Below are 13136 nucleotides of genomic sequence, written 5' to 3' on the forward strand. Positions count from 1 at the left end.
ACGATACTTCAAATGCTGTGGCATACTACAGGCTGCATAATGTACACCATCAGTCATGACCTCCTAGTTCCACTGCCCAATTTCACTCTTGCCTTGTCTCATTTATTGATGAAACTCTTATGCATATTTCAAATCCTTCAGACCTGACCATTGCAACACAATAATGACTGCTGTTCTTTTTCTACCCTCTGTCTGTGACTTAACTTATTCCAAGTCATGCAAAGCTAGAACATTTTATTTTCAAACAAAATATTGAAATCACCTGCTTCTAGCAAGCTTCAATCATAACAATGCCTAAGAAAAACGTGGTTAGCTGCCTCAATGTCTATTGTCCAGTAACACTTACTGATCAGCTCTTGCTTGAGGAGCAACTTGGATCCACTTCAATTTGCCTACCATCACAATAGGCCAACAGCAGATGCCATTTCATTGGCTCTTCACTCAACCCTGGAACATCTGGACAGTGGAGGTGCATACATCAGGATGCTCTTCATTGATTATGGCTCTGCATTCAACATTATCATCCCCTGAAATCTAATCAATGAGCTCCAAGACCTAGGCCTCAATACCTCCTCGTACAACAACTGGATTGATTTCCTCACTTGCAGACCTCAGTCAGTTCAGTATGGCAACAACATCTGCTCCACAATCTCCATCAACACAGGTACACTACAAGACTGTGTGCTCAGCACCTGATCTACTCGTCTTGTATTTATGACTGTGAGGCTAAGCACCGCTCCAATGTGATACATATGTTTGCTGACAACACCATGAATCAAGGTGGTGACAAATCAGCATATAGGAGGGAGATGGAAAATTTGGCAACAATAACCTCTCACTCAATATCAACAAAATCAAAGACTACGGGAGAAGTAAACAGGAGGTTCATAAGTCAGTCTTCAATAGGGCATCAGAGGTGGAGGTGGTCAGTAATTTTAAATTCCTAGGAGTTACATTCCTGGGTCCATTAAGTAAGTGCACAGCAGTTCTAAAACTTTGACAAACTTCTCTAAGTGCATCATGACCTGGTATGGAACAAAAATGCCCTTGACTGGAAAAGCCTTTAAAAAGTAGTGAGTATGGCCCAGTCTATCATAGGTAAAGTTCTTCCCACCGTTGAGCACATCTAAAAGGAGCGTTCTGACAGGAAAGCAGCACCCATCATTAAGGACTCCCACCATCCAAGCCAAGCTCTCTTCTCATTGCTGCTATCAAGAAGGAGGTACAGGAGCCATAAGTCCCACACCACCAGGTTCAGGAATAGTAATACAATACAATACAAATACTTTATTGTCACCAAACAATTGATACTAGAGCGTACAATCATCACAGTGATGTTTGTTTCTGTGCTTCGCACTCCAATTACTTACTCCTCAACCATCAGATTCTTGAACTAGAATAGATAACTTCATTCACCCCTACACTGAATTGATTCCATAACCCATGGACTCACTTTCAAGGACTCTTCAACTCATGTTCTCAATATTTATTACTTTATTACTTTGTTTTTTCCTTTTGTTTTACACAGTTTTTTGTCTTTTGCACATTGGTTGTTTGTCCATTTTTGTTGTGTGCAACTTCTCATTGATTCTGTTGTTTCTTTGTATTTACTGTGAATGCCCATAAGAAAATAGATCTCAAGGTAGTATATGATGACATAAATGTACTTTGATGATAATTTTACTTTGAACTTCGCATATACAGCAGTCCATTTGGTACACGGTGATCAGGCAGGCCTAAAAAATTAATGTCATTTTCAGTTTCCAGTTTTCGGTTCATGGCCTTATAAGTTACGACTCTTCAGAAGGTATTCAAGGAATTTTTAAATGTTGAAATGGGTTCTGTCCATATCACCTTTTGAAATTCTGAGTTCTAGTATTCTTTGAAAGAATTATCCTCTTGTTTCCCCACTAACTCTTCAATTAATTAACTTAATTTTCTCTCCAAGGGAAAGCCCTTGTTAGTTTCTCATAATTTTAATTAAATTTCCCCCCAGTTTCCTTTGCAAAGAAAACAACATGGTTTCCTTAGTTTCTCATGTTTAATTCTCCAGTCCTGCCCGCCTTGTATATCTTCTTTTCACCTTCTTTTGTACTGTCACATCCATCCTTTTCTGCAATAACTAAAAAGTCACAACTATGGCTGACTAGTGTTTTTTTTTCAAGATTCTAACCTGACTTCCCTCATCTGGACTGTTTTGTTTCCTGCACTATTTCTCCAATCCTTTCTCAGAATCAGGGTAGATTTCCCTTCTTCATATTCTTCACAACACCATCCTCTGCTCTTGCTGGCAACTCCAGCAAAATACTGAAAATAAGTGGATCTTTTCCTTGCCTCCCCAATAGCATTCAGGCAGGTAGGGAGGTGGAGATAGCAGCTTTTGTCACATTCAACAGCAGAGGATGAGAGATCGTATGGCATAGGAAGTCTGTTAACAAATGGAGCAAGTTTTGGAATGGCCCACACATTCCAGTATGTGATCCTGAGTACAATGAGCAGTCATGCCTCTCTCCAGCCCCTATGGGCAGTCATTCAACATTGAGCTAGAGTGGGATGACAGTGGTTTCAATGCCCAGTCCCTTTCTGCACAATATGCAGCAGTAAGGAGAGCAGGAGGTTGAGTTGGGTTACTGATATAACTGCACAGCCTGAGTGGATGTTTACTACAGAGATCAGGGACCTTTGTTTGTACTTGAAGGACCATGAATGTTGTCAGCACTCTGAAGTAGAACTAAGCAGTTCTGAAGAATAGTCTCATGAGAACTGCATCCATGATCTCTTATTTAGAGGCGTATTTGCTAACAGATTTTAGTAGAGTCCAACTCCTCATGAGCTAATGGACTATATGCTATATATATTTTATACTATATATATATATATATATATAGTGACAGAGGACACAGGTTTTCATGGCAAGATAAGGAAGTGGATTGCCAGGCCTTTCCTCCACGCAGATACTGCTGCTGCCAAGGCTTGGACCCGCCTAGGTTTGAACTCAGGGCCAGTGAAGTCCAGTGATGATGCCACTACACCATTTAGCTCTAGGCTGGATCTAAAAGATGAATTGTTAAAATACAACAATCTCTGTAGAAGTAGATGTTTAAAAATATTCTGTTATATATTATATGGAAAGTAAGGGATTCAGTAGTGCCTTGGCCAGTACTTTTCCATCACCAATTAAGTTCCGTGGAAGTGGTGATATGGGTAAAGAAGATGGTGAAGAAAGCATTTGGCTTACTTGCCTCCATAGTGCACAAGAGTTCACTGAGCACAAGAGTTGGGATGTTATGCTACAGCATTATAAGGTATTGACCACTTGCTTTGAGAATGATGTGATGAAACTAGAAAGGATGCAGAAAATATTCACAAGGATGTTACCAGGTCTTGATGGCCTGACTTATGCACTTTGGTAGTAGAAATAAATGTGCAGACTATTTTCTAAACAGGGAGAAAATCCAAAATTCTGAGATGTAAAGGGGCTTGGGAATCCTTGTGCAGAACACCCTAAAGGTTAACTTGCAGGTAAACTCAGTGATGAGGAAGGCAAATGCGATGTTAACATTAATTTCAGGAGGTCTAGAATATAAGAACAGGGATGTGATGCTGAGGCTTTATGAGGCACTGGTGAGGCGTCTCACCTTAAGTATTGTGAACAGTTTTGGTTTCCTCATCTAAGACAAGACAGGACTGCCAAAGGGTCTTGGCCAGAAACGTCAACTGTACTTTTTTCCCATAGATGCTGCCTGGCCTGCTGAGTTCCTCCAGCATTTTGTGTGTGATGTGCAGTCTCTTGATGGGTGTCCAACAGATGTGCTAAGTGAATGTTCAGGATGCATAACCCTCTGGATTGTCAGTGGTGAGGGTTCCAGTAGGTGTGACTGGTGATGGATGAGGGATCCAGTAGGTGTGGACAACAGGCACCCTCACACACCACCAGTCCAGACCTGCTGGAACACACACCCACCTCATGTCCAATGAAGGTTCCAGCAGGTATAGGACCTCCTACCCTCCCAGTCTCGCTCCCCCTCCCCATCTCACTTCCCCACCCTGCTAAACCCTCCCCGCTCCGCTAACTCCCCATCACTCTTTCCCTCCCCTCCCCTCCCCTCCCCTACTCTCCCTCCCCTACTCTCCCCCTCTACTCTCCTCTCCCCCTCCCCATCACTCTTTCCCTCCCCTCCCCTACTCTCCCCTCCCCCTCCTCTCCCCCTCCCCTTCCTCACTCCCTCACCTCCTCCCCTCCTCTCCCCCATTCCTGTCCCCTCTCCCTCTCCCTCCCACTACCTCTCTCCCCTCTCCATCCCTCCCCCTGTCCATCCCTCCCTCTCACCCTCTCTCTTCCTCCCCACTCTCTCGCCCCCATTCTCTTTGTCTCCTCCCTCTTGCACCCACTCTCTGACTTCCCCCCTCCCTTCCTCACTTCCTTCCCCCTTCCACACTTCCCATCTCCCCCTCCCCACCCACTTCCTCCCCTCCCTCCATTTCCCTCCTTCTCTATCTCCCCTCCCTCTCTCCCTTGCTTTCCCTCTCTCTCCCTCTCTCTCACACACACACACTCACTCACTCACTCTGCAAAGATGCTTACAGTTTTGCTTATTCTCCCCGCTGTTGATTTGTCCTCATCTTTTTCCGTTTGCAGCATCAATGCTTTGAATCTTGGCTCCTCAATGTCATCTGCAGCCTCTCTGTCAGAAGAGAAAGTGGAGGCTCCTGCACAGTCCAGAGTTGATGAAACTATGGTTTACACAAGCTTAAGGAAGCTTTCTGAGGATGATACTGTAGAGCATTTTACCTGGCAACTGCCATTAATAAATCTACAGACTGTTCAGTCTCAGATGGCCTTCCCCATCGCCCGTTCTGCTCCTCAGAGGCCCACCATGGATAACCTGCTGGAGCAGCCAGTGCCAAAGGAAGTCCTGCTGCCCCCTTCAGCATTCCTGCCCCTTTGCCAGGAGAAAGAGAATGTAAGTCAGTAGTGATCTTCAGCTACTCTTTTCTTCTAACATTGCAGAAAATCAAGGCTGAGTTTTTTATCATCTACACAAGTACTTGTATTGTTACGTATCTCTATCCAGCAAAGATAGAGAGGTCCGTTGAAGTCTGATAGCACTATTTTTTAGTTTTTATTTATAAAGGGGCACAAAAGTAAGGTTAATACAAACATTCAGATAACATACGTCGTCAATACTCAATCTAAAGCGCAGGTATAGTAATAATCAATAAGAAATAAGCTCTATCGTTGTCTAGGGGTAATATATTGTCCAATGTAAATATAAAAGTCTCTCGAGGTCACTGCAGTTCCACCAGCTGCCGTCTTTTGGGTGTCGCGGTGGTGCACTTTGTTGGAGAGAGAGAGAAATAGGTATAGAATGGAACAGTTACCCGGCGGGTTTTCCAACCTTTATGAGTTTGATCCGTCGGAGTCTCGTTGGGGGGTGGCCGTTCACTTGTGGCCTCTCCTGTAGCTAAAGCCGTTCTTCCGTGGTGAGGTCGCCAATCCCAGGCAAGGAAAGGATGCACACGAGCCCCCCCCACCAGCTGTCGCTATTAAACGCTGTTACAGGATTTCTAGCGTGTCTTCTGGTGCGTCTGGGGGGCCGTCTTTACAACCCCTCTTTTATCTGGACTCATGGGGTCTCAGATGTCAATCAGGTTGGGATGATGCAATCTCTCTCCGTCTCTCCACCCACGTTGCCCTGAGGGTATACACGTAGTACAGTTCCCAATTCACAAAGGTGTCTCCACGAGACAATGACCACAGTCGCCAGCTTTTGCCTCACCGTGAAACGAGGGACATCGCACGTATCTTTCTCTTCTCTTGGGTCATTGACCCCCCCTTCACTAGGGCTCTTGCGATTCTCACAAAGGAGGGGGCTGGGATCATAACAGTATGCAATGAGATGCTTACTCGCAGCAGCATTACAGATGCATAGCATCTTATTCACAATATGATAAACAAGTTGAATATAATTTTGACAATTGTAACAGAAATAAATCCATTTTAGTGCAAGGTGATCAAAGTGGTCATAGTATTGCTAAACTCCAGTAATCAGTGCTGTGCAGTTCTGGTACTTTTCAGTCCTGACGAAGGGTCTTGGCCCGAAAGTTGACTGCTCATTTCAACGGATGCTGCCCGACCTGCTGAGTTCATCCAGCTAGTTTGTACGTGGTACTTTAGCTTGTTTTTTATTCCATGTCTGTGCAGTACTACTCCAGCACTGCACTGGCAACAGTGGCCCAAAAATTGTTTGCTGGTTGCTGCAATGCAAAAGCTGTTTTGACCTGAATTTAAAATCTCCTTCAGTTGAGTGACAGCAGTATTGAAGCCAACCCATTCTCCCCTGCAGAATATTTTTGCTCAGACGTACGAATGTTCATCTCCACTTACAGACTCTCACTACACAGTCAATCATACCTTCATTATCATAAGGCTCGATTACTATATGTCTTTCAAGTCAGTTATTCATGCTTATCAACAGCAACAGAACTCAGAAATTCACAGCATGTCCTTGGCAGAAACTAGTTCAGAACACATTTGTTTGTGAGGGTGGTAGGTTGAACTTAAGATGCCAGAGAAATGTGAAGTCTTTGCATATACACTGAGTTCTTGAGTGCAGTTCAGGGCCCAGTTCTAACACTCCATTTAAACTTGGTTCACTGGAAAATTTATTATAGTAATGTGAAACATTAAAAAAAACGCAAGTGAAAAGTGTGTTAATAATTGGAGTAAGATCCAATTGATTGCAAAATCTGCCAATCTGGCAAATTAACAGAGCTTGACTATTGTTCAATGATGTGTTATCAACAGTGGTGTGCAAAGTGGGGGGGGGGGTGGCTGGACATGTCATGCTGGGCCCCAATCTACCAGCCTTCATTATAGGGGACTGAAGGGAAATAGAACTAATTCCTATTCCTATTTTGATTTTAGGCAAATGAGGATCGGAACAGGAACAGTGCGTTTGGTGCCCACCAAGTTCAAAAGGATCAGAAAGTTTTGACTGAACGGTCACTCAGAACTAAACGGCTGCTCTCTTCAGATTATTTAAGGAACAGAACAGAATTCCTCAGTGTAACATTCCAGGACACAGGTCAATGAATAACTGATAAGACTGTTGTGTTCATTTCTGGTCACCTCTTTATAGGACGGATGTGGTAGCTTTAGAGAGGGTGTGTGGAGGAGATATACCAAGCTGTCTGGGTTAGAAAGCATGTCTTACAAGGATAAGCTGAGTGAGCTGGGGATTTTCTCTTTGGGGTGAAGGAGGATGAGAGGTGATTTGGTAGAGATGTACAGTATCTGATGATAAAGGGCATTGATAGAGTGGACAGCCAATGCCTTTTTTTTCCCAGAGCAGCAATGACTAATGCCAGAGGACATCTGGCATTATATATAGTGACATATATAGTATATATGTATACTATATAGTATGTATGTATACTATGTATGTACTATATGTATACTATATATGTGTACTATATAGTATATATGTATAAATATATATAGTATATATAGTATAAAATGAGTGAAGGATGTTTAGGGGAGATGTCAGAGGTAAATTTTTAAACAGAATGCTAATCCTTTGGAATGTAGTGCTTGGGATGGGGTTTGAGGCTGATAGATTAGGGACATTTAAGAGACACGTAGGCACAAGGCTGGAAGAAAACTGGAGGGTTATGTGCTACATAAGTGAGAGGGATTGCATTGATCACTGAGTAGGTTCATACAGGTCAGCACAATGACAAGGACCTGAGCTATAGGGAAAGGTTGAATAGGTTTGGACTTTATTCCCTCAAGTGTAAGGGAATGAGGGGAGATCTTATAGATCTTATAATACTCAATTATAAGAGGTATATATATGGTGAATGTCTGCAAGTTTTGCCCCTCAGGTTGAGTGAGACTAGAATTAGGGGTTATAGATTTAATGTGAAAGGTGAAATATTTGGGAATTTTGAGAGGGAACTTACTCACTCAGGGGGGCTGTGTGTGTGGTTCAGTTGTAACATTAAAGAACTATTTGGTAAGTATGTGGATGAGAGGGGTATGGAGGGCTATGGTCTGGTACAGCCACACAGGACTGGGTGGAAGGCGAGGTCGCGGTGGACTAGATGTGTTGAAGGGTCTGTTTCTGTGCCGTGGTGCCCAGTATTTAAAAGGTCAATGTGCAGATATACATACCGTTCTAAAGTTCAATAACAAGTCATCCTGGCAGTATCCTCACCTGTCAATCAGAAGGTCCAGATTTCAAACCACGCTGCACAAACATTTGACACAGCACAGATCAGGCAGGTGTAAACAAAGTCTTGGTGTATTTCCTTGATCAAAGTTTTTGCAGGTTGATGGGTGAGGCAAGAGTTCCTTATCTCCTGGCTGTCATTTTTTTGGTGTATGCATTCAGTGTCACCAATGAACTGTTTACATAGAACTTAGCAATTTGCAGCACATTACAGGCCCTTCAGCCCACAATGTTGTGTCGACCATGTAACCTGCTCTAGACATTGCCTAGAATTTCCCTAGCTCATAGCCCTCTTATTTTTCTGAGCTCCATGTACCTATATAAGAGGCTCTTAAAAGACCCTATTGTATCTGCTTCCAACTCCTCTGCTGGCAGTGCCTTCCACGCACCCACTGTGTGAAAATCTTACCCCTGACATCCCCTCGGTACCTATTTTCAAGCACCTTAAAACTGTGCCCTCTCCTGTTAGCCATTTCAGCCCTGGAAAAAAGCCTCTGTCTATCCATGATCAATGCTCTTCTTTGTCTTAATACACCTCTATCAGGTCATCTTTCATCCTTTCATCCTTTGTCACTCCAAGGAGAAAAGGCCAAGTACACTCAACCTATTCTCATAAGGTATGCCCTCCAGTCCAGGCAACATCCTTGTAAATCTCCTCTGCACTCTCTCTATGGTATCCACCTCCTGCCTGTAGTGAGGTGACCAGAACTGAACACAGTACTCCAAGTGGGGTCTGAGCAAAGGTTCAAAGGTCCAAGTTAATGTATACAATATACATCCTGAAATGCTTTTTCTTTGCAAACATCCATGAACTCCAATCTCCCCTCCCTCCTGCACATAAGCAGCAACAATCCCCCTCCCCCCACCGGCAAAAAAAAAGCAAGCATTGGTACTGTCACCAAGCACTCAAACGTGAGCAAAGCAATAGCAAAGACAATGGCTTGCAGTTACCCCCAAAGACTTTGCGTTTCACCTTGCACTCAACATACCACAGATTCTCTCTGTCCCTAATAAGGGAGAAAAAGGTGCCTCCATTTTTTCTCCAGTGAGCAGGGAGACATAACAAACAACTTGTTGGTTTTCAATGTTAAAAGTCTGTTATGTTGCTTTTTTCGAGCTCTGTGCCTGAAGATCACAAAGATCTCAGGTCTTTGGACCCGCAGCAGATATCCCAATTCCCCCAACGTCACACGGATCTCTTGCCATTTCACTGACCTTTGATCCGCCCATCTCCAGAACCCTGAGATCTTAGGCTTCCGAATTCAAGCCGGACACTCAGGCCGAACCCTTGCCGTGCCGAACAATGGCCAGTCCTAAAATGCCGAGAACAGGTCCCATTCCCACAAAGAACCAAAGTCAGTGTGTAACTCCAGGTCAGGGTCTTCAAAAGAACCCTGAAAGGGAAAAATAAAGATATTAAAGATAGAAATAGAGCTGTTTTCGAAGGTGCAAGCAAAGGAGTCGCCATTTAACGTCATCTTAACTTCGCTCCACCTCCTGTCACTCCACCTCCAAGGTCCTATATAGCTGTAACATTAGCTTATGGCTCTTGAACTCAATCCCACGGTTGATGAATGCCAACACACCATAAAACAACACTGTCAACCTGTGCAGCAGCTTTGAATGTCCTATCGACACAGACCCCTTGTTCTCTCAGATCCTCCACACTGCCAAGAGTCTTGCCATTTATATTATATTCTGTCTTCAAATTGGACCTATCAAAATGAACCACTTCACACTTATCTGGGTTGAAGTCCATCTGCCACTTCTCAGCCCAGTTCTGCATCTGATTGATGTCCTGTTGTAACTACTGACAACCCTCCAGACTATCCACAACACCCCCAACCTTTGTGTCAGCAGCAAACATCCTAACCCACCCTTCTACTTCTTCAGCCAGGTCATTTATAAAAATCACAAAGAGGAGGGATCCCCCAAATTATCCCTGCGGAACACCACTGGTCACCGACCTCCATGCAGAATACGAACCATCTAAAAGCCCCCCTTTGCCTGCTGTAGGCAAGCCAATTCTGGACCCACAAAGCAAGGACTCCCTGGATCCCATGCCTCCTTACTTTCTGAATGAGCCTTGTATGAGGAACCTTATCAAATGCCTTTCTGAAGTCCATACACACTACTCTACCTGCATCAATGTGTTTTGTTACATCCTCAAAGAATTCAGTCAGGCTCGTAAGGCACAACCTGCCCTTGACAAATCTATGCTGACTATCCCTCATCAGATTATGTCTCTCCAAATGCTCATAAATCCTGCTTCTCAGGATCTTTTCCAACAACTTGTCCACCACTGAAGTCAGACTTACTGGTCTATAATTACCTGGGTTATCTCTACTCCCTCTCTTGAACAAGGGAACAATATTTCCAACCCTCTTATCCTCCAGTACTTCTCTTGTTCCTATTGATGACGCAAAGATCATCACAAGTAGCTCAGCAATCTCCTCCCTCGCTTCCCATAGTAACCTGGGGTATATCTCATTCGGACCTGGTGACTTATCTAAGTTAATGCATTTCAAAAGCTCCAGCAAATCCTCTTTCTTAATGTCTAATGCTCTAATTTCTTAATGTTCAAGTGTTTCAGTCCACTGTAAGTCATCCCCACAATTGCTATGGTCATTTTCCCTGGTGAATACTGAAGCAAAGTATTCATTGAGTACCTCCGCTAACTCCTCTGACTCCATGCACGTGTTTCCACTATCGCACCTGATTGGTCCTATTCTCACATGGCTCATCCTCTTGCTCTTCACATATTTGTAGAATGTCTTGGGATTTTCCTTACTGCTGCTCAGCAAGGCCTTCTCATGGCCCCTTCTTGCTCTCCTAATTCCATTCTTAAGCTCCTACCTAGCAACCTTGTAAATTTCTAGAGCTCTAACAGTACCCAGTTTCTTGAACCTTTCGTAAGCTTTTCTTTTCTTCTTCACCAGATTTTCTACATACTTTGTACACCATGGTTAGAAACAAAGAAACATCAAAAACCTACATCACAATACAGACCCTTCGGCCCATGATGCTGTGCCGAACACATACTTATTTTAGAAATTACCTAGGGTTACCTATAGCCCTCTATTTTTCTGAGCTCCATGTACAGATGTCCCCCCCTTTACAAAGGTAGAGTGTTCTTATGAAACCTTTCTTAAGCCGAAACGGCGTAAAGCGAAGAACCATTATTTTAAGCAACGCACACAAAATGCTGGTGTGTGTTGCTTAAATTAAGCAACGCTTAATTCATCCCCCATCACTTCCTACCGATCTCCCTCCTGGCACTTATACCTGTAAGCGGAACAAGTGCTACACCTGCCCTTACACTTCCTCCCTCACCACCATTCAGGGCTCCAGACAGTCCTTCCAGGTGAGGCGACACTTCACCTGTGAGTCAGCTGGTGTGGTATACTGCGTCTGGTGTTCCCTGTGCTGCCTTTTATATATTGGTGAGACCCGATGCAGACTGGGAGACCGTTTTGCTGAACACCTATGCTCTGTCTGCCAGAGAAAGCAAGATCTCCCAGTGGCCACACATTTTAATTCCATGTCCCATTCCCATTCTGATATGTCTATCCATGGCCTCCTCTACTGTCAAGATTGAAGCCACACTCAGGTTGGAGGAACAACACCTTATATTCTGTCTGGGTAGCCTCCAACCTGATGGCATGAACATTGATTTCCCTAACTTCAGTTAATGCCCCTCCTACCCTTCTTACCCCATCCCTTATTTATTTATTTCCCCCTCCTTTTTTTCTCTCTCTGCTGATCATTCTTGGCCTCCATCTCCCTCTGGTGCTCCCCTCCCCCGTCTTTCTCCCTAGGCCTCCCGTCTCATGATCCTTTCCCTTCTCCAGCTCTGTATCCCTTTAGCCTATCACCTTTCCAGCTCTTAGCTTCACCCCACCTCCTCTGGTTTTCTCCTATCATTTCGGATCTCCCCCTCCTCCTCCTCCTTTCAAATCTCTTGCTACCTTTTCTTTCAGTTAGTCCTGATGAAGGGACTCGGCCCGAAATGTCGACAGTGCTTCTTCCTATAGGTGCTGCCTGGCCTGCTGTTTGTGTGTGTTACTTGAATTTCCAGCATCTGCAGATTTCCTCGTGTGAACCATTAATTTATATGGGAAAAATTTTTGTAAAAGCAAAAATCTCCTTTGTAATGCAAAAACAGGTTACTAATGTAGGTATTTGTAAAATCGAAGTGGCATAAAGCGAACATTCATAAAGCTGGGGACACCTGTATCTATGTTCTTTAACTTTACCATCCTTGCCCTGCCTCAACTGAACATACTTATGCAGAACTCCATGCAAATGGTCCCTGAACATTTGCCACATTTCTGCCGTGCATTTCCCTGAGGAACATCTGATCCCAATTTATGCTCCCAAGTTCCTGCCTAATAGCATCATATTTCCCCCTATCCCAAGTAAACATTTTCCCAAGTTGTCTGCTCCTATCCCTTCAGCACTATGGTGAAGGAGATAGAGTTGTTGTCACTGCCTCCAAAATGCTCTCCCACTGAGAGATCTGACACCTGACCAGGTTAATTTCCCAATACCAGATCAAATACAGCCTCTCCTCTAGTTGGCATATTGCGTCAGGAGACCTTCCTGAACACACCTAACCAACTCCACCCTATCTAAACCCCTTGCGCTAAGATGATGCCAATCAATATTAGGAAAATTAAAATCTCCCATCACAACACCCCTATTATTATTGCATCTTTCCAGAATCTGCCTCCCTATCTGTTCTTCGATATCCCTTTTACTATTGGGAAGGGGCTATAAAAAACACCCAGTAGAGTTATTGCCCCTTTCCTGTTTCTGACTTCCACCCACACGGACTCAGTAGACCATCCTTCCAAGACTTCCTCCTTTTCTGTAGCCGTGACAATATCCCTAATTACCAGT

General features: G+C 43.9%; 1 protein-coding gene across 4 annotated transcripts in view; it reads left to right on the forward strand.

Moving 5' to 3' along the window:
• Positions 1-13136, forward strand: part of sfi1 (SFI1 centrin binding protein) — a 262284-nt gene that overhangs the window by 216176 nt on the left and 32972 nt on the right. For 3 of the 4 annotated variants that reach the window (XM_073055643.1, XM_073055642.1, XM_073055644.1), the window contains 2 exons: positions 4640-4964; positions 6929-7088. In XM_073055643.1, coding sequence (XP_072911744.1) covers positions 4640-4964; positions 6929-7088 — 485 coding nt within the window. Of the gene's footprint in view, positions 1-3736; positions 3970-4639; positions 4965-6928; positions 7089-13136 lie in introns of those variants that run through there. The other variant, XM_073055645.1, reaches the window with a different exon arrangement.

Source organism: Hemitrygon akajei, chromosome 9 (assembly GCF_048418815.1).
Source record: "Hemitrygon akajei chromosome 9, sHemAka1.3, whole genome shotgun sequence".
In the NCBI taxonomy this organism is placed as follows: domain Eukaryota; kingdom Metazoa; phylum Chordata; class Chondrichthyes; order Myliobatiformes; family Dasyatidae; genus Hemitrygon; species Hemitrygon akajei.